This window comes from Misgurnus anguillicaudatus, chromosome 8 (assembly GCF_027580225.2).
Source record: "Misgurnus anguillicaudatus chromosome 8, ASM2758022v2, whole genome shotgun sequence".
NCBI classification, from domain to species: Eukaryota; Metazoa; Chordata; class Actinopteri; order Cypriniformes; family Cobitidae; genus Misgurnus; species Misgurnus anguillicaudatus.
Window position 1 is genome coordinate 11,357,961 of NC_073344.2, and position 22,944 is coordinate 11,380,904.

The window sequence follows — 22,944 nt, forward strand, 5'->3', positions numbered from 1 at the left end:
GATTTCAGCCAAAGCACTGCCGATAACAGGGATTCATTATCTGGACTTTTCTCCATATCAATTCCTTGACCTGGAGGAGGGGGGCAACTATGTGTCAAAAAAACACAGGGATTTCTTACCAGCATCTGTGACTCATACTGTATTGTTTTCAGGATTTTACTCAAACAGCATAAAATGTGAAAAGATAACATGTACAGATGATCATTTTTGTGAGCACAGATGGTGGAAAATCCACTTCAGCAAAATGAGCAACACTTAGGAAATACGTTTGGGTGGGTCACTTGATCTATTTAAAAATAGAGAAGTTACGAAAAAGTAAAAACGGAGGTCAACCCCAATGCAGTAAGATTTGTCCTAACAACTGTTTTTAACAGTTTGTTTGTACATTGCTGATTTCTTCATTTTGCTATTCAAGTTGTACCAGTTCACACAGTTTAAAAATAGAAGAGGAGAAAGTCTTATTTAAATGTACTTTTCAAGATAAAGTGTAATATTGTGGTATTATATGAATTAATTTTAACTTGATTTTATAAGTTATGTAAACTTTTCTTAAATTAGTAAGATGAATTGACTTAACATAAAAAGTTGTTTTAATGTCATGTTGCATCAACTTTGAGGACAAACAAGTTGATGTGTTAGAAGCAGTAAAAATGGGAAGGCGTAAAGATATGAGCAACTTTGACAAGGGCCAAATTGTGATGGCTTAGACGAGCATCTCTAAAACTGCAGCTCTCATAGGGTGTTCCTGGTTTGCAGTGGTCAGTTCCTTATCAAAAGTGGTCCAAGGGAGGAAAAGCAGTGAACCGGCGAAAGGGTCATAGGCAGCCATGGCTCATTGGTGCACGTGGGGAGTGAAAGCTGGCCCGTGTGGTCCGATGCAACAGACGAGCTACTGTAGCTGAAATTGCTAAAAAAGTGAATGATGGTTCTGATAGAAAGGTCTAGTGAAGTCCATCCCTCTACAGGTCAGGGCTGCTTTGGTGGCAAAAGGGGGACTTACACAAAATTAGGCAGGTGGTCATAATATTATGGCTGATCAGTGTATATATAAAAATAAAAATACACATATTTATTTACATCTGCATGTACAAACAACAATTGGATTGCTTTACATGTCAGTCAGATATGTACTATTCCAGGGTCTACAAACTGTTTAGCACAGCAGAACAGACTTTACAGCCAATTAAATACATTTTGTGAGTTATTTAATAAGCACCATCTGTTCTCTGATTTCATTTATTTTTACAGGGTGCCGTATAACGTATGCATTACGTCTATTCTCAATAGACAACCCATCTGGTTATGATGAGCTCTCTCTTAAAAGCTTATAATGAGCTGCATAAAAACCTCACCCTTGTCATAATCTTATATGTTAAATATCTTACAGCAATTCAAAAATGTAAAAAAAAAAGTTGTTTATACAATTGACTGCGTACGGTAAGTTCACGGAATGTAGACCACAATAAGTATAATCAATGGAATTTGGTGGATATGGTCTATATGAGAAAAACAAATACAAGCACATGTTGAAAATCTGTCTAAACCCAAAAGCATGTACATAAGTACATATTGATAGTTTCCAAATGTAAACAGGTTGGTAATGGAATCCAATAACATTCCATTTACGTAATATATGCCTGTTAATGCACATTTAAAAAAATCCAAACCCCACAATAACAAATCTATAAAAAAATGTCCTTAGCAGAGTCACATATTGTTGTCAATAGCCTTCAACATTACTTCACCCTCCCTGTTATCTGATTACTCACAAACTTCCTGCGTCTTTAAATAGGGTGGGGTCCCAAACTAGCGGTTTCCCCACCAGCTCTTCTCTTTATAATGTGGGTGAGTATATGAGAGCTTATGTACTGCGCTGACTGAACACTGAAGTCAACGGTTGACTGTGAAGAGGACAAGGCTATTTCTACCATGAGGAGGCAGAAAGGAATCTGACAAAAAACACATTGCCATCATATATAAGGAAACTGGGAAACTGGTGTGAAACAAGTGAAGCAAAGGACAAAAAATCACTACATTTTTTGAGTTTAGTGGTAAGGTGCTTTGTACTTTTTATTTTGCTTTTAAAGAATACTTGACTACTTAATATACATTATGAAAAAATGGCTAAAAATCATTTTAAACTTTCAAAATAAAACAAATAGTTATCTAATGCCTGATTTTAAATCAGTTTTACTCTTACATACTGATTTAAATTGAAACAATTATTAAAGGTTGAATGCTTTTGCAAACTACCGTATAGTTTGGTATTACTGGAACTGATTATAAAAGAAACTATTTATTTAAAGAATATATCCTTTTTATTTTGTCTTTATCTAAATTAATTATGTTATGTTCATATTGCCAATAAATGTCTGTGACAAGATACTAGCCAAAGGTATGTGAGTATATAAGTAAAAAACAACACTTTTTATTTTTTCCCAACTACATTTTAAAGTCAGATGCAATGAAAAGTGTCGTACCACAGATGTGTTTGTGTGCTTATGGTGAGAAAAGAAATTTCCTTAATCTGGTGCATTTCCTGACAGGAAACATTTATGTGCAACAGACTGTTTCATCATGAGGTTCACGTAGCACATAGTTTATAGCATGTTCAATTACACAAATCACAGTTTTGAACTTGTACTGTAGTGTTCAAAGCATACATTTATACGTAACACATGTTGCCCTTCTGCAGCTAGATTTAATTAGATTTTACTACTGCAGCTTAACTTAGTCATCTGCTATTGAGAGCGGAGCATGTGTGCTGCTTAGAGTAGCTGTTTATCTACTTTCTATTTGATTGGTGAATTGTAACTATTCAAAGGTATCTTATAGCAATCCATATGTATTTTATGAGGTGGCTATTCGTATCAATTCACATTCGTAAATTTTTGTACGATTTACTTTTGCCCCATGACATTGAGGTTAGGGGCGAGGTTATGGGTGGGGTTTTATTGTTGTTTAGCATTTATGCTAAATGTATGTTTTTGTATGATTCGCTTTGTATAAATTCATCTGAATTAGCCAACTTATAAAATATGTAAAAATTGTAAATATTTCTGAAGAGATTGTGCTGAATTATTATATTGTTTTTTGGTAATGTGTCCTGTTATAAATATCTGCTGTATAGAGAATAGCTTCAGACAGAAGAGTCTATAAACACTGTCTAGGTTTATTTCTGTGATAACAACCTGTTGTCTATACATTATCCCTTACATATTATCCATTTATCAAATACTTTTGCATAAAATCTGCTTAATCCACACTGTAAAATAATTGATGTGATTATGCAGCTGGTTGCCAGTAACTTACTGTAGAAGAGAAAGTTTCATGTTCATTTAACTTTGAACAAACTGTTGCCAGGAAATAACATAAATGTAAAATCTACAGTAAGTTACTGGCAGCTAGTTGTAAATCACATTAATACTGTAATTTCTACAGAAATCTTTTACAGTGCAGGCCTCAGGTCATTCAGAAATATTGCTTTGTTGGCAGAATAAGAGTCCGATATTATTTACAAGAAAACATGTCAGACACGTCAGGAAAACATGTCAGGAAAAAAACAGATATTGACAAAGCTTTGTGGTTCTTACTTTTGCTTTTTCATTTCAAATAAATTGTATATAAATATGTGAATATCTATCGAGCCCCTAAGGTGACATTGGAGTAAAAAATCTAAAGATAGTTTCACGTGCGCACGTGATAGTTTCACGCGCGCATGTGATAGTTTCACGTGAGCACACGCAAGTTTCATGTGTGCACTCGAAAGTTTCACGTAAGCACGCGATAGTTTCATGTGAACACGCGAAACTAAATGCGGTAGTTTCACGTGTGCACGCAATAGTTTCACGTGTGTACGCGACAGTTTCACACGTGCATGCGAAAGTTTCACGCGAGCACGCAAAAGTTTCACGCGAGCCCGCAAAAGTTTCATGTGCGCATGCGAAACAAAACTTTATTAAATTTTTGCTCCATGTCCCCTTAGGGGCTCCGTAATTTTCATATTTAAATATTTATATTTTCTGTTTGTCTGCAGGAGTTAATGGACCTGTTGTGGTATGTGATGCTCGGCACCTGCGCCCTGAGTGCTGTTGTCTCTACTTGTCCAGAGCACTGTCAATGTAACGGCATAAAAATCCGATGCCTGGGGTTTATGATAAAAGATTTTCCATCTCCAATTCCACCAAACACCACCAGTCTCTTCATTACCAACACCAGCATACCAACATTAAAACCATCTGATTTTGAGAATTTGACTGATACGCTCACTACATTTCTAGCAAAGGATTCAAAAATAACTGAGGTACAACCGCATACCTTTAACCAAACGCTGAAACTTATTGCCTTGGGAATAAGTGGGACTGAGCTAACTTCTTTACCAGAGGATCTGTTTCAAAATCTAAAGCTGTTATCAACTCTGACATTGAGTAATAACAAACTTAAAGATATTCCCCCTTCGCTTCTCCACCCCCTTACAGCTTTAACCAAACTGGACCTGAGCAAAAATAATCTTACCTCTTTGGCAGATGATGTGTTTCAAAATTTAGGACAGTTGCAAGATCTTCAATTGCAAAGAAACTCTATTGAAAAGCTTAATGTACGTACTTTTAAAGGACTTAGTCAGCTCAAAGCTCTGGTCCTACAGCAAAATAATCTAAAAGAGATACCAGAAGGAACCTTCAATGACCTGGTGAACCTTGAGACGCTGCATCTTCAAGACAACAAAATCACGCAGTTACCAGCTAATCTCTTCTCTAATCTACAGAAGCTGAAGAAACTGTACCTCTCTAACAATAGGTTAACATTTCTTCCCCATGGAATATTTTTTAATCTTCACAGTTTATCTACTATCTCACTGTACAAGAACAAACTCAACCGTTTGTTGCCCGGGACCTTTGGTCCAATGGCTCTCCGAGAGCTCTGGCTGTATGACAACATGTTAACTCACCTAGAGGAGAATGTTTTTAGCAACTTAACCGAAGTTTACCTTTTGGTACTTAGTAGGAACCAAATTCAGCACATTTCACCTGGTGCGTTCAACGGCTTGATGAAGGTCGAGGAGATCTCCATACACACGAATCGATTAACTAGCATCAAAGGAGGAATTTTCAAAGGTCTTCCAAAGTTAACTAACATTTCTCTGGAGAACAATGAAATCAGACAAATTCCCGTTGATCTCTTAGATGGTGTATCTCGGTTACATCAGCTGGAGATTCAAAATAACTCTCTTCCAAATTTACAAAAAGAATTTCTAAAGTCTTTGTCTGTGGTCGATAATGTCATACTTACGCCAAATCCATGGAGGTGCGATCACGGCATAATACCTTTATGGGATTGGCTGAGAAACTTCACGGATAAAGTAAAGAATCTTACTTCTGTGGTGTGCGACAGTCCCACACACCTGAGTGGCAGACAGATTGGAGAACTTAAGGATGATGACATCACAGCAGGCACACAAGAGCTCGACGACGCATATGGAAGTGAGACGGAGGGATGGAAACTATCTAAAAAGAGTATCATCATAATTGTAGCCGTTCTTTGCACTGCTCTCATTGTCAGCATCATTGCTTGTGTTTTATGGAGGAGGCACATACGGGGCAGTCAAGACTTGGACCGTCAAAGAAAGAAAAACTCAGTCATCTGACATTATTTGAACACTTCTGTAAAGTATCATCACTGTTTAGTATTCACTGTTTTTAATATCCACCCTTATTATTTTGCGTTAGTGGATTCATATTAAAAAAATTATGTTTGTGTTGAATATTTGTCCTTATGAAATTGTGTATGCATGTGAGAGACTGAATTTATCACATTGACCCAAATGTTGTCATATACACTCACCTAAAGGATTATTAGGAACACCATACTAATACTGTGTTTGAATCCTTTCGCCTTCAGAACTGCCTTAATTAAATGTAACGTTGATTCAACAAGGTGCTGAAAGCATTCTTTAGAAATGTTGGTCCATATTGATAGGATAGCATCTTGCAGTTGATGGAGATTTATGGGATGCACATGCAGGGCACGAAGCTCCCGTTCCACCACATCCCAAAGATGCTCTATTGGGTTGAGATCTAGTGACTGTAGGGGCCATTTTAGTACAGTGAACTCATTGTCATGTTCAAGAAACCAATTTGAAATGATTCGAGCTTTGTTACATTGTGGTGCATTATCCTGCTGGAAGTAGCGATCAGAGGATGGGTACATGGTGGATATAAAAGGATGGACATGGTCAGAAACAATGCTAAGGTAGGCCGTGGCATTTAAACGATGCCCAATTGGCACTAAGGGGCCTAAAGTGAACCAAAAAAACATCCCCCACACCATTACACCATTGCGTTAATGAGAAATTGAACAGGTGTTCCTAATAACCCTTTAGGTGAGTGTATATTAAATGTTCAAAAACTCAAACTGTCATAAGTCTCACATTTTAAAAAAAAGTACAGTATCTGTATTCTTCCCTTTTTTGATCACTCTCAATGTTACATAGTTTGAATTAAATCTATTTAAGATGATCACAGCAGAAGCGATTTTTTTATGTGTATAAAAAGAAAGTCTTAAAATAAATCATGAATCATCCGAAGGTTGGAAGTTGGTATGCACTAATGCTAGGCATTTGTGTGGGTAGACTTAAGAGGCCATGACCTCAGTGAGTGTTTTGAAATACCAGTATTAGGTTTTAGACATCTGCTGAGTAGTTCGCTGGGTTACATATTTAGAAATCATGTTGGAGCAACACTACACAGAGTTTTTTAATAAATGATTTAATAAGACATTGGTAACTATCGATTACCAAATCAATAATTTACATTCAAGTAAAAAATTGAGATAGAGCTGTATTTTAAAGAACGTGCTTGTTGTTTACAATTTCTTATCTATTTGAACAGAAAACGAACTTTCCACACCCTTACAGAAGCCTTGCAGCCTCACAGTAAAGACTTGGACAGAGTCATTTGTAGATAAGAGTTGCAAACTGCGTTCTTTACATTTTCTTTTGAGATCAGCGCTTTGAGTGGTCTTACTAAAAACATGAACAGGTAGGAGTAATTATTTTACCTTTGGTTCTACACATACTGTACAAAGTGTTAAAAATAAAGGTGCTTCACGATGCCATAAAAGAAACATTTTTGGTTCCATTAAGAGTCTTAAACATTTGAGAAACCTTTCTGTTTTCCAAAAGGTTTCTTGAAGTGAAAAAAGTGTTCATTAAATTATAAAAAGATATGAAAGAAATTGTAATTTTTTTTAAGAACAACAGCAAGTTCAGACATTGTGGTCATGACGAAATATTTATCTTGCAAAACACTGTTTATATAATATATAAATAAAATAATATTATATTGTATTGTATTGTTTTACATTACATTATATTTAATGAATATTGTATAGACAGCAGGTTGTTACTTTAAAAATAGGCCATGACACTGAACACAGTAGGTAATTTGCAATAACAACCGGCTATTTACTTCATAAGTAAGATAAGATTTATTTGAAATATTTTATTTGCTTATTTTTAATGAACACAGACCCTTTGCAAAGGTAAACCCATTTACTTTTACTTTTTTAAGATAAGGCAAGAAAGACGTTAAAAAATGTCATGATCACAATATTTGGTTTAATCATTTGTAAATATAATGTCACATATGTTATGAAAAAATATTTATATTTCATTTTTGTGTATTAAACTGTGCCTGTCAAAATGATTTGCAGCATCTGTGTTGCTTGCTGCGTGTTATTAGTTTTAAGCAGTTGTTATCTGGGAATAACAAACCCGCCTATGTTGCAAAGGGCCAATCAGTAACATAGATACATATATACATACATACATACATATATGGGCGATTCCACAGTTTCAGTCCCCAAGGGGTGTAATTAACAATATAAATAATACCCAGTTGTTGTCATTTTTTTATTTTTAGTTCACTCTTTTGTTTAAGATAGATGTAAGAAATAATAAAGTTAATTTTATCCCACTAAGCCTAGGCATTATCGTGTAATAAGACTTTATTTTATTTCCATCCCCAGAAATTGGGATGTCAGTGCATCTGGTCATTTCTTTCATTTCCTTATTTTGGTTCCTGAATTTTGGTGCCTAACATTTATATTGATGTGTCTTTTACAAAATAATACTGCTAACACTGAAAGTATAATTTCCTTATTCCACCACGATGCAATGGAAACATTCACTAACGTCCGTTACTCCTTCTGTTCAAACAGTTACGAATGTTAAACTATGAATCTAAAGGAAACAGAGATATAATTTTTCCATGTAATTTTATCAGTAGCAAAATGATAAAAACATCTTGTGTGGGACAAATTCTGATATGCGTTGCTAAATAAACAGGGGCACAAAGTTTCAGTCAAAAAATCATAACGTTTGAACATTTTATTCTGACACTAATTTTTGCTAATGGTTTCGGACCGAAAGCGGCGTCGTGTTCATCTTGAAAGAGCATGCATGGTGGTTGTATACATTTTGACAGATTCTGCACATTAAAGCTCCATTTAATGGCAGCTAGAGAAGAGGTCCTCAATCACTGGATCGCGACCCAGTACCGGGTCGTGGACAAGTTGCCACTGGGTTGCAAGGATGTCCTGATTTTTTTTATAATAGCCACATAATAGCTTGCTCGGGTATTTTGTCCTTTAAGAGCCGGCTTCAAATAAAATCGATAATTTCTTTCTCTTTTTTTCTGTCTCTCGCATCAGAGTTTTGAGCATACACTACTTCTAAAACACAATCGATCAAAGAATTGTATGACTTTATGAATCATTTGCAAATGTACCTCGCAAATAATGTCAATACGTGAAAACATTCAACTGTTACATCGCAAATGACTGAAAAGTAATTGCAGAATTATCCAGCAAGTGTGGCACCATGATCAAAATAAACTCCTTTACTGCAGTAATAATATGTAATGGGTACACTTTTAACGTATAGGTTTGAAAGGAACCTAAACATTTAGTCATGTGTCAATCATCATTAAAATCATAACGTAAACGGGAGTCTCCGTGACTCAGCGCCCAGTGTTACATACATCAACTCAACTTTGATCAAAGTTTACTAGTTTACTAGTTTACCATTGCCAGATTAATCCTGCCTTTCACACAGCTGTATCCCAGGTTTTCTTAGGATGTTAACCTGAGAACAATAGCTTTCTCAGTGAAGATTGATTTTTGCAGATTGATTTTTTTAATATGTTTTACTTATCATCTGGAAAATTTATTGGCATCGATTATGCATGGGATGTATAATTTAAATTATTATTGATATTGAAATATGTTAAGGTATCTCAGTCATGTTGCCTATAATCTCACTCTAAAAAATGCTGGGTGAATACTGGACAGAAAACACAGCTCCGTTTGTTTCAATCCATGGTTGGGTAACAACAACACAGCATAGGGTAATTTTTAACTCAGCAGTATGTTCTTTCCAATACTTAAATAAAATAAAAATAAAATACACAAGTCAATGACTAATGGCAACAGAACATACAGCTCTGACCACATCAAGATTATTTTCAGTTTTTCTAAACATACTACTGTAGATGTATGCCCTTTAGGAAGACTATCATTTTTGTTTCATTCTGTCATCTACCGACATGTTTTTATTTGCACTGATTTGCAGAAAACAGATAAACTAACAAAAAGATAAGTTTATATTCATTTTAAACAGCACTAATGTTATTACATTTATTTTAGGATTATTTAAAGAATGAATATTTGATGGAATATCTCAGATCAGATTTTTTCATACTGTATCATGATCTCAATCTTTTACATTGTTGTTGGGTGACTTTATGTCATTCCTGAGGTTTGCTTTTGTTGTAATTTGAACAGACACTGGACTGAAATGGTGACAAAACATTTACTGTAGAAATTATGATTCTGGGAAATATTTACCATGAACGTTTTGTTCTTCAGCAGGTATATGCCTTTAGGAAGTGCACTGGTATTCATCTGCATACTTGTGCAACTCCACTGGAGCCATGAACAGGGCTGTGAAACGGGTGAAGAATGCAAAAACAAAGATGTGTACGACAAAAGCGTGACAGCAGTCCCGGAAAAGCTAAAAGATGGAGCTGATGAATTATATTTTGTAGGCAGTAAGATAAATACCATACCAAAATGGGATTATTCTAAAAAACCTCAATTAAAAAAAATTGAATTTTTAGGAACCTCAACTCTATCTGTAGAGATAGGAGCCTTTGAGGGTTTACCTGATATCACGGCCATCGAGATATATGGCACCGAAGTGACATCATTACCTGTGGGTGTTTTTAAAGATCTCAACAACCTTACAAAACTTACTTTGAAAAGTAACAAAATCCAGAGCCTTGAAAAAGGGTTATTTGACGATTTAAAAAAACTTGAACAAATCTTTCTAAATATGAATGAAATTACAGCCATTGAGGAGGGGGTATTTGATAATTTGGAGAATCTCAAAATCCTGCATCTCGGAAAGAACAACCTTAGCTCTGTATCAACATCTCTCTTTTCAAAACTTAAAAACCTGCAGACTTTCAGGATTTATGAGAACCAGCTGACTGCTATTCCTGATGGGATTTTTGATCATTTCCCTGATCTGAAAGAAATTAGTTTGAATGGCAACAAAATCTCATCTTTACAACCGAATTTGTTTCCACATAAAAGTAAATTAGCAATCCTAAATTTGGACAGTAATCTTTTATCTGAACTACCAGAAAATCTTTTTGTTGGTTTCCCTGCACTAAAGACTCTAACTCTGCATAACAATCAGCTTACCAGCCTGCCCAATGTCCTCTTCGGAGAAATGCCTAAATTAACAGATCTGAACCTTAGCCAGAATAATCTTTCTTATATACCAACTGGAGTCTTCAGCCCACTGAAGAGGGTGAGAAAGTTAGATCTCTCCTCAAACCAGTTTTTGAGTTTATCTGGAGAATTTTTTGAAGGTCTCGAGAAACTGTCTGAACTTAATCTTCAAAACAACTTCATACAATCATTAAAAGCGGAGGATTTTGAGAAAATTCAGTCTCTTACTACCCTCAAATTAGAAAATAACAATCTTCGAATCCTTCCTGGAGATGTTTTTCAAAATCTTCCAAAACTCAGTAAAGTTTACCTGAACAATAACCCGTGGCAATGTGACTGTGACCTGTTGCCTTTCTTTGAATGGATGAAAGACAATAAAGAAAAGATCAAGTCGAAATCTCCAGTACTTTGTGAGTCACCTATAGATATGCATAATCTAACTATATTGGATTTAAAAGAAGAACAATTGATATGTCGCACAACAACCCAATACGTTACCACTACTATGATCACCACCACATTGCCTACCACAACTTTATTGACAACACAATTAACAACAATTGCACCTACCACAACTACTTTAACAACAGCTCCACCTACGACAACAACATTAACAACAGCTCCACCTACGACAACAACATTGACAACAGTTGCACCTACTACAACAACTTTAACAACAGCTCCACCTACGACAACAACATTGACAACAGTTGCACCTACTACAACAACTTTAACAACAGCTCCACCTACGACAACTACATTAACAACAACAGCACCTACAACAACTATACCAACAACTATTCCGATGACTACGACAACACCACAGACCACCACAGTCATCACCACCGAACCAACTACTCAACTCACAACTTCACTGCCTACCACTGTCGCTACAACGAAATCTCCAACCACTACGTCAGCCCCCACAACTGCATTAACAACCACAATACAACCTACAACCACCTCGATTGTCACCACCACGTCAACAACCACAGTACAGCCTACAACTACATCCCTGATGACAACAATCGCTACGACTTCTTCAACTACATTGAACCCCACCACCACAACACCTTTTCCCACCACGAGTAGCAGTTTCATCTACCTTGACTCCCATCAACAATCTTTCTCAAGAGCTACACCTACCCACAGGTTCTCATCATGCAAGGCTCTTCTGATATATTACTCAACAATGCTGATAATAGAAATCTGCTGTACGGTGGTGCTGGCTAAGTATACATATTCACTATACTGCTCTCTCCAGAACAGAGAGAGACTCTACAACCAGGTAAAACTGACCCATTTCTCCTATACTAAGTCCATAACACTCAGACCTGTGGATGAGGCAGAGACTGTAGCTCTGTGAGGAGTTTTTTAAAAGACTACAAGAAGTTAACTGCTGTTTTTGATAAGAATGCACTTTTTGACTTGATGAGGATTTCACAGGGCGATAGTCTGGACTACAAAAATGTTCACAAAAATCAACACAGGATACTTTTCCATATTACTTTCAATGCTCCCACTTGCACTCACTGTCCTTATTCTGAAGTCATCTAAAACTATATGTATTCATCTACAGTATCTGGTCAGTAGTGAGCAGTGCCTGGTGGTACCATTGCAGAGAGATGTTTACTGTTAATGTTACACAGCAATGTAATATGTTTCAAAAGTCCTGTGAAGCTTAAGCCAACTGTGACACAACTATTTCATAAACATGTGTAGTATATAAATTCACTTTTGTTTAAATACATTTTAATATTGTAAATGTTGACTTATGATTAATTGCTTGGCACTGATGTTTCCTCATTTGTAAGATGTGAAAAAAGCAACTATAGTTGAAGGATGTTTATGCACTTTGGATACATGTTGGAAGATTCTTATTGTATATGTTTAACAAAACATAAAAAATATGTCATTTAAATAACAAAATGTGTTGAAATATCCATTCAGTCATCGGAAAATCATAGCAAAATTAACTGACAGCAAAAAATATGCCACTGTTAAAGTCTAGGCCGACATATTCCACATATAATATGATTTTCAACTTATTTCATACTTGTGCAAGAAAATCATCTTGGATCAATGCTTACCAATTTTCAGTAGCCTACTGTGAAACATTTCAGTCATTCAAGACCTCGGCGTGTATTTTCTTATTTTCAGCCACTAGGTGTCAATATTGATTTAATTACTGGTGGTTTCTAGCCAGTCATTTTCACTGGTATTTTTTAAATCATTTTATATAATTTAATTGAAAATAGGCAAATGAAGACTGACTTAATGTAAAGGACTGCAAAATGGAGGCTTGTTTCCACCATGTTGTAAAGGGATAATGCAATCAAATTCTGACTTTGTATCTCAGAATTCTGAGAAATAAAGTCACAGTTGTGAGAAACAAAGTCAGAGTTTCTTTTATTGTTTTTTGCAGCATGGCGGAAACAAGCTTCCATACTGCTACTTGTTGCGTGCACTGTTATAAATTAAAACCTTTTGCCATAATGGATGCTTTTACGCTGTGTGTAAAAATTGACCTTTCATTAATGTTTTTTATATATATATATAAATTATTTGTAATCAAATAGAATTTTTTTTAAATTGTTTTGTATCATGACATTTCATTGGGTAAGGGCTACAAATGGATGCACCCTACACAAGGAGAGTTCACAGAGATAAAGTCTCAAAGCCGCTGTTGTTAAACATCTATCATATTACTAAATAGCCTACACTATTTTCTGCTGGTGAAGATATGGCTTGGGCGGAAATATTGACAACATTTGCAGTGATTACAATAAATTCAACACAAAGCTAACATTAAACACATGTTCAAAGGTAAAAAAGATAAAAATATACATTTTTCTTTATAATAATGAGTCCGGTTACTACCTTGTCTCCTCCTGACATAAACACTGACGCAAGGCAAAAAAATTCTCTCAGCCAATGAATACTAACAGAACTGATAATGATTCAGTATTTATGTGATAAATACAAAACAGTGGCCATGAAGACAAAAACACAGAGTATACAGAGAATAACACTAAATAATCACTATTTTAATAATATAATACACTGGCAGTGATACTATTTATAAGAGGATGCTATATAAACTGAATGTCACAGAAGATAGATGCTATTGGCTACTGTCAAGGGTAAACGGAAACAATCAGCCTATTGGTTGCAAACAGTGATGGATGCTATCCACACAAAGTGTAAATAGTTATGTGGCAGTTGTATTAAATGCAAATGGCCTGAGGAATAATGGGCGGAGTGAGTGTAAACAACCTGTGCCAACAAAGCACTAATATATTTCAACTCCTGTAAAAAAGAAAATACACAAAAAGAATAGTATAGTTTAGTACAAAAAACATTCAACTTCTTGATATGCAAAATATCAGAAGGACAATAATCCATCACTTTCATTTGGGTATGATTCAGCATTGGACAGGGCTACGCCTACAAGGACAACTAGCCTGTCTGCCCTATGCCGACCATAACATATCACACACTGTTCTGAAAAATACAGTCTTGCAAGATGACATCCACAGATTCACAATTAAAGCTCGTCTTCAGGAATTACCAAAAAGTACAACTCAGCAACAAGGTTTTTATCTGCACATGAGCTATTTCGCCTGCAACATAACAGCTGGCAAAGGGAGACAATCACGCATATCCTTAATGGCTGTGTAGCCTACAAAGGATTGCGTGCCATGACGGTATTGTTGCACTGTTAGTGAAGGAGCTCAGTGCCAATGTTAACTGTACTACAATCCATCATAACGAAAAGATCAAGACAGACTGCCCCCCCCCCCCATACGTACAGAGCACTATATTGGAAACTGCCATAAATCATTTACCAAGTAGACCCGACATAGTTGTAATTAATGAATTGGTTGCTCTTTTGATGCTTACATGGACACCTGTTATGCTTCAAAACTGTTGAAATATCAACCATGGTACAATGTTTTTAATAACTTTGGCTATTCCTGTAAAATCATTGCCCTCATTTTTGGTAGTTTAGACCATGTGCACAAGATGTGTGTAAGAGGCCTGCAGATCAGACTACATAAGAATAAGGCCAAAAAACTGATAAAATATTGCTCTGTATCAGCAGTAATTGGTAGACTTAAAGGATAATTCTGGTATTTAACACTTTGAGTCTCATTTCTGGTTTGTTTTGGATGAACTACAGTGATGGACACAGAAATTTTGACAATGGGTCGTGTCTTGACTTTTCGACTCATTTAGAAGCGTCTCTTGACTGCTTCAGGATGGAAGTCAATGACCATGCACAAAATGTCATTAAAACAACACTTAACGTTCATTTTCAAAACTGCACCACTCACCGAGCGGTTCGCGGCGCTCGTTGATGACCAAAAACAAATATATTGGCGCAATGTATGATTTCAATCCGTGTTATTTGCTATAGTGGAACTATTTTTTCAGATACCTCACAACCGCGTATATACTTCCGCTCTATATTTAAGTGTGAAGCATGAATGAACGTAGTCCAACAAACTGTAATAAAACGGTAGCATACTTTCAAAATCAAGTTTATTTATAACACTTACACCATCCAATATGTTTTTTTCATCGGCAGAACAACAAAGATGATATTTTGCAGAAACCCCAGTGCTCCTTCATGCAAGTCAACAGATCTGCACACTTTAAGAGCTAAAGCATATATATCCAATACAACAGCAATCCCCCATAACTCCGTGTGACATATTGACGTCTTGTGAAGCAAATCAATCAGTTTTTGCAAGAAACTGAATGTTATTTACAACATTATTAGCGTGAATGCCAAAGCAGGAAGCGCGTTTTCCGTTTGAGGCGATCTTCCACTGGTGCCGTTTGGTGGCTGTTGGCTATAGATGTTGGTCTCTCTGCGCCACCTATAGAGCGGGAGCGTGAAGCGCACTTCCTGCTTGGCAAAAGCTCTGCATTAACGCTGTAAAATATTTATATATATATATATATATATATATATATATATATATATATATATATTCGAATCTCAAAACTGAAAATCGAATGTCGGAACGACATATTCGAATATTCTGGTCCAGCCCTACAAATATGCGAAAAATTTATTCTGAGAGAAACCGAGCGAAAAAACTACATCCACATGTAAACAGTCCATTTTCTGTTTCCCGGCGGCGGAGTGATATATCAGCGAGCAACGAGTCTTCCAAGAGAAGTCAATGGAATTTTACAAAATGCCAAATAAAACACGACAGAAACTGTATTTCGCTACACAACTTGTTTTTAATCATCAACGAACACCATGAACCACTCAGTGAGTAGCACAGTTTTGAAAATGAACGTTAAGTGTTGTTTTAATGACATGTTTGTACATGGCCATTGACTTCCATTCTGAAGCAGTCAAGAGACCCTCTAAACGAGTCAAAAACTCAAGACATGACCCATTGTCAAAATTTCTGTGTCCATCACTGTAGTTCATCCCAAACAAACCAGAAATGAGACTTAAAGTGTTAAATACCGGAATTATCCTTTAACATGGAGGCGTAGGTGCCACATTTACCCTTAATGTGCATGATGGACTGAGATATTGGCTGCTGTTGTACACCTTTTTGCTAAATTTGGATTATGCCATGATATATGCTTATCTTTTAATCCAAATAAGGTATTCAAATGTGTGTGCTGGTGCTTGCGTGTGTGTGTGATTAGAAATAAACTTAATTCACAGATTCACATATTCAAAGTATTTTTTTGTTTGTTTTAACAGTTTACTTCAACATTAAAAATTTTAGCATTTAAACGTTATGAAGTGAGGTGAAAGTGACAAGCTTGTCAAATACTGTATGTACTTGACACTCGAAATGTGACCTCTGCTTTTAACCTATTCTAGTGAGTAGTCATGGATATGTACACTAGATGTCGCCTTGGCTACGGCAGTTCATTGGACCGAATGCGTCGAACAGAGCCGCCATCTTGAAACAGGGGAATCCCGCATCAGCCTCATTGTAGGCAATGGTGGAACAGAAATAAAATCACCATAAATCGTTGTGAACGCGATTTTCTTGGTTTTCTTTTGGTTCGCTTCAACAGTCAGACTTGTATTTAGCATTTAGTCCAGGAAAAAATAAAGGATTTGATTTTATGAAAATTTACTTTTGCATTGTGCTAGTAGCCCTAACATCCATACGCAGCACAAAAGTTCAGCATCGTCCATGAATTCGAAGTACAGGCAGAGATAGCAGCTTTACCTAGATACTTCCTATGACAAGACCCCTGTTTTAAGATGGCGGCGGTTTTGACGCATGCTCAGAGCCCCAAGGCGACATCTAGTGTATATATCTATGGTGAGTAGTGAACACACGCACAGCAAGTCGTGAACACACACACACCCAGAGCAGTGGGCGGCTATCCCAGCGGAGTGTGAGGGGCCTCCTGTGGCCACGAGAGGGGCTTTAGGGTCAGAGTTTTTATGGCTGGAGTGGTGCATCTCTGAAGAGGTTGAGTGAGATGGCATATCCTCTTATCCTCTTAAGTTATCAAGTGCATTTAAAACCCCAAATATTTAACAAGAAAAAATAGAGTTAAATATATACTTGAATTAGAGTTCACTAAATTAAAATAAAAACATTCTTAAAATGCTATAAAATTAATATATGTGTCTATACCACTGATCATTTATATAGATCGGTGGTCTAAACATGAATATTAAATATGCTGTCTGAAAATCAAAATCTTCAAAATAAGCCAGATCAGAGCATTCTGCCTCCGTCACGGCAATGAGAGGCTGTCATTGGTGATGTACTGACGTGAACCCTGCACGCTGGCCCCACATAACAAGTACATTAATACTTTGTGTCTTCCGTCCTTGCGTCTTTCCTCGCTTGCATCCAAGGAGGGTGGAGCTAAGACGCGGGAAAGGAAGCGAGAAAAAGGAAACGAGGGTGCACAAATAAGAATTGAGAAGCACCCTTTGCCATCATATATACTGTAAGAAAACTGGAGAACTGGTGTGAAACAAGTGAAGAAAAGGACAGATATCACTACGTGTTTGAATGGTAAGATTAATTTGGTTTTAAAGAATACTTGACTAATGAATGTATTTATAGAAATAGAAATTAGCTAAAAATCATTACTAAATATTTTGGCAGTTTAAACTTTTAAAATAAAACAAAATGTTTTTGAATGCCTGATTTGAAATCAATTGTACTACAACAAACAGATGTGAAATGAAACAATTATTGAAGGTTGAATGCTTTTGCAAACTACTGTATAGTTTGGTATAATTCACAGATTATAAAAGAAACAATTTGCAAACTAAATTGCATTCTGTTATGTTCATGTTGCCAATAAATTTCTACTAGCCAAAGGTATGCGAGTATATTTTTGTGCTTTTGTGAGAAAAAAAATTCCTTATTCTTGGGCATTTCCTGTCGGGAAACATTTACTTGCAGTTTCATTATGAGGTTTTACAAAGCACAGCAAAACTAGTTTACTGAATATCATGTTCAATCACACACATTATAGTTTTTAACGTGTATTGTTAAGAATTTCCTTTTTTCTCCATATCAATTCCTTGAACTTGGGGAGGGGGCAACAATGTGTAAAGAAAACCTAAGGATTACTATCATTTGTGACTCATATTGTTTTCAGATTTTCCTTAAACAGCATAAAATGTGAAAAGATAACGTGTACAGATGATTATACATTTTTTGGTATGTCACAGAGGGTGGAAAATCCACTTCAGCAAAAAGAGCAAACTTGCATAAAAAGAAATAATTTTGGGTGGGTTACTTGATCTTTCTCTGTAAAAAATAGAGAAGTTGAATAAACGTAAAAACATGAGGCACCCCATGCAGTAAAATTGAGTTGACTCAACCAGGGTTATTATAGTTTTTAAATGTGTTATTTTATGTCAGTTTAGTTTTAGTTTTTTTTAAGTGCTGCATAAATAGTTATGATTTAATTTCTATTTTACAAAAATCATTACTTTTAGTTTTATTTAGTTTGAGTTTTAGTCTATAGCATAATATTATGTCAGGATCTTGTCTTGTATTACATCTAGTTCAGTGTGACAGGGTTCTGACAGTTTTATGTGGGAACACGTGGCTATGGATTATTCATTATCAGGCCACGTGTTTTCCTTGTCCCGTCACTTTTTACCCGCTCCCTTACTTGTTATTATTTTCACTTGTTCCCCTCATTAGTTCTCCTATTTAATGTCATGTGTTTGGTGTTCGTTGATTGTCCATTGTCTGATTCCTGTGAGTACTTTGTCCTTCCATATACAGTATCTAGTCTAGTTTTGTACATTTGTAAGTTAGTGTTCTGTGTATCGTTTTGAGTCTAGTCTAGTTTAATCAGTGTTTAGTTTATCTTGCTTGTGTTTCCTTTTTCCCCCTTGTGGATTTTGTTTTTCTGTTTTATAAATAAAGTCCAGTGTTTTTTCTATTGTTGTCTGCGCCTGGGTTTGTGTCCTGCATTTCCTGACAGGTAGTGGTGGTCAAAAGTTTACATACACCATGCCAAATCTGGAAATGTTGAAAATAAGAGGAGCATAAAAAAACTTTTTATGGGTCTTTTTAAAGACAGTATTTCTCCCGTGTGTTCAAGTCAAATCACAAGTGATAGAGCTGTATTTTAAAGATTTAAATATATTTTTATCTCTTTGAACAGAAAACAAACTTTCCACACCCTTACAGAAGCCTTGCAGCCTCACAGTACAGACTTGAACAGAGTTTAGATAAGAGAAGCAAGCTGCGTTCTTTATACAGCGCTTTGAGTGGTCTTCTTAAAAACATGAGCAGGTAGGAGTAATTATTTTACCTTTGATCCTACACATACTGTACATACTCTTAAAAATAAAGGTGCTTCACGATGCCAGAGAAGAAACATTTTTGGTTCCATAATGAGGAACCTTTCTGTTGTCCAAAATATTTTTTGTAGTGAGAAAATTATATTTTATAAAGATATGAAAAAAAAATGTTCTCCTATAAGAACATTTAACTGAATAGTTATTTGAGGAAACAAAATGGTTCTTCAATGGCATCACTGTGAAGAACCAAGCAAGTGTTGGTCAGAAACATATCAACCGTAGCAGTCTGCTAGTTTATATATAATATAAATGTTTATTTGTTATATTTATTAATAAATAATTTTATATTATAGTTGTTTTTATGTTTTACTCATTATCTGAGAAATTTATTTGCATAGATAATGCATGAAATGAATGAATTTTGAAGTATAATTAATCTTCAATAATGTTTCTCAGTCTTGTTGCCATGTGTAATGAATTAATATGAATTCATATGAATTCATAAAATATTAAAATTAGGCCATTTTTTAAAGGGAGCCTTTCATGAAAATCTGACTTTTTCCATGTTCTATGACTGGGACCCCAGTGCTTCTGTCAACTCAGAAAATGTGAAAACGAACAATCCAGTAACTCAGTTTTGGTAAACCATTCTATGCAAGCATGTAAAAATGTGGTAATTGAAATTTGGTTTCAGAAGCAGATCTTATTATAATAATACCGCCCCTTAATCTGCATTATCCAACCATGGCACTGCCATTTAGTGCAGAGAGAGAGAGAGAGAATAATTGACAGCACAATTGAGTTTCAATTTTCACAAACCATCATTATGGCAATAAGTGTTTGCAATGCTCATTTGGATATAAAGGGACACATTCAAATATAGCAAATTTTTGCTCACACCTACAAAGTGTCAATATTAACATGCTATAATAAATTGTTTATATGTATTTGGGGCTAACACCAAAAATGTATTTAACATCTTAAAAAAGCCTTATGATGTCTCCTTTTGTTGGAATTCAACAGACATTGGACTGAAATGGTCACAATACACCTACTGTAGAAATTATTATTCTGGAAAATATTTACTATGAATGTTTTGTTCTTCAGCAGGTATATGCCTTTAAGAAGTGCACTGGTATTCTTCTGCATACTTGTGCAACTGCACTGGAGCCATGAACAGGGCTGTGAAATGGGTGAAGAATTCAAAAACAAAGATGTGTACGACAAAACCGTGACAGCAGTCCCAGAAAAGCTGAAGGATGGAGCTGTTGAAGTATATTTTGTAGGCAGTCAGATTAATACCATACCAAAAGGGGCTTTTTCTAAAAACCCTCAGTTAAAAAAAATTGAATTTTTAGGAACCTCAACTCAGTCTGTAGAGATTGGAGCCTTTGAGGGTTTACCTGATATCACGTCCATTGAGATATCTGGCACTGAAGTGACATCATTACCTGTGGGTGTTTTTAAAGATCTCATCAACCTTACAAAACTTACTTTGAAAAGTAACAAAATCCAAAGTCTTGAAAAAGGGTTATTTGATGATTTAAAAAAACTTGAACAAATCTTTCTAAATATGAATGACATCACATCCATTGAGGAGGGGGTCTTCGACAATTTGGAGAATCTCAAAATGCTTCATCTCGGAAAGAACAACCTTAGCTCTGTATCAACATCTCTCTTTTCAAAACTTAAGAACCTGCAGTTTTTCAGGATTTATGAGAACCAGCTGACTGCTATTCCTGATGGGATTTTTGATAATTTCCCTGATCTGAAAGAAATTGGTTTGTATGGCAACAAAATCTCATCTTTACAATCAAATTTGTTTCCACACAAAAGTAAATTATTAACCCTGACTTTGAACAGTAATCTTTTATCTGAAATACCAGAAAATCTTTTTGTTGGTTTCCCTGCACTAAAGACTCTAACTCTGCATAACAATCAACTCACCAGCCTCCCAAATGTCCTCTTCGGAGAAATGCCGAAATTAACAGATCTGAACCTTAACCAGAATAATCTTTCTTATATACCAACTGGAGTTTTCAGTCCACTGAAGAAGGTGAGAAAGTTAGATCTCTCCTCAAACCAGTTTTTGAGTTTATCTGGAGACTCTTTTGAAGGTCTCGAACAACTGTCTGAACTTAATCTTCGAAACAACTTCATACAATCATTAAAAGCTGATGACTTTGAGAAAATTCAGTCTCTTACTAACCTCAAACTAGAAAATAACAATCTACGAATCCTTCCTGGAGATGTTTTTCAAAATCTTCCGAAACTCAGTAGTGTTTACCTGAATGATAACCCGTGGCAGTGTGACTGTGACCTGTTGCCTTTCTTTGAATGGATGATAGACAATAAACAAAAGATCAAGTCAAGATCTCCAGTACTTTGTGAGTCCCCTATAGATATGCAAAATCTAACTATCTTGGATTTAAAAGAAGAACAATTGATATGTCGCACAACAACTGAATACGTTTCCACTACCATGACTACCACCACATTGCTACCATAACTTTATTGACAACAACATTAACAACAGTTGCACCTACAACAACAACTTTAACAATTGCACCTACGACAACAACTACACCAACAACCATTCTGATAACCATGACAACACCACAGACCACCACAGTCATCACCACCGCACCAACTACTCAACTCACAACTTCACTGCCTACCATTGTCGCTACAACAAAATTTCCAACCCAGGGGCGGATTTAATGATTTTGGGCCCAAGGCAAATCCATGGGGTCCCAACCTATGCCCCCTTTACCCAATGCTACCCATACTTTACTTTTATGTTTCTCACACACAGAATGTTTAAATACTATGATTGAATTTTTTACTAACCTTACTGCAGTACCCCATTGTATTAAAAATATGGGTATAACATTTGTATACTTTTTACTTTCTTTGTACTGAATTTCTTTAATATATTTCTATCTAATGGCATATCTACAATTTATTTTAAATGAAAAATACTTTGTATTCAAATCAACATAATCTCCACTCTATAGCTGGAAATAAACAAGGGGTAAACACTTGACTTTATACAGTGGATTACCTTATGTAAACTGTTTTTATATTAATAAACTACACGGATGTCATCTATCAGTTAATGTGCACATCTTGTACTTTGACGTTCAATTTGATATTGTATTATTTAAACAATTCACGCAATGTGATTTACTAATATTTGCGTGTGTGATATTACTGCATTTGAGCCATTATTTAGCACACATTAGCTTTGATTATTTGTGACCATGAACTAATTTGCGCTGCTCTTAGTAGATTGTTGGTCATTTTGAAAATCAGCTGTTGCGCCTGTGTTATTTAATTTGTGCCTTTTTAGTAAATAACCCGCA

General features: G+C 35.6%; 2 protein-coding genes across 2 annotated transcripts; both read left to right on the forward strand.

The window, feature by feature from the left end:
• The first annotated feature begins 1,807 nt into the window (after positions 1-1,807).
• Positions 1,808-22,688, forward strand: LOC129450915 (uncharacterized). The gene is made up of 4 exons (XM_073870958.1): positions 1,808-2,051; positions 4,037-5,641; positions 19,441-19,571; positions 20,687-22,688. Exons 2-4 carry the CDS (start codon positions 4,043-4,045, stop codon positions 22,086-22,088), a joined length of 3,132 nt encoding a protein of 1,043 aa, XP_073727059.1. The 5' UTR covers positions 1,808-2,051; positions 4,037-4,042; the 3' UTR covers positions 22,089-22,688.
• LOC141365657 (uncharacterized) lies at positions 9,890-12,723 on the forward strand. Its single transcript, XM_073870288.1, has one exon. The coding sequence runs from the start codon at positions 9,905-9,907 to the stop codon at positions 12,158-12,160; it is 2,256 nt and encodes a 751-aa protein (XP_073726389.1). The 5' UTR covers positions 9,890-9,904; the 3' UTR covers positions 12,161-12,723.
• Positions 22,689-22,944: the final 256 nt, after the last annotated feature.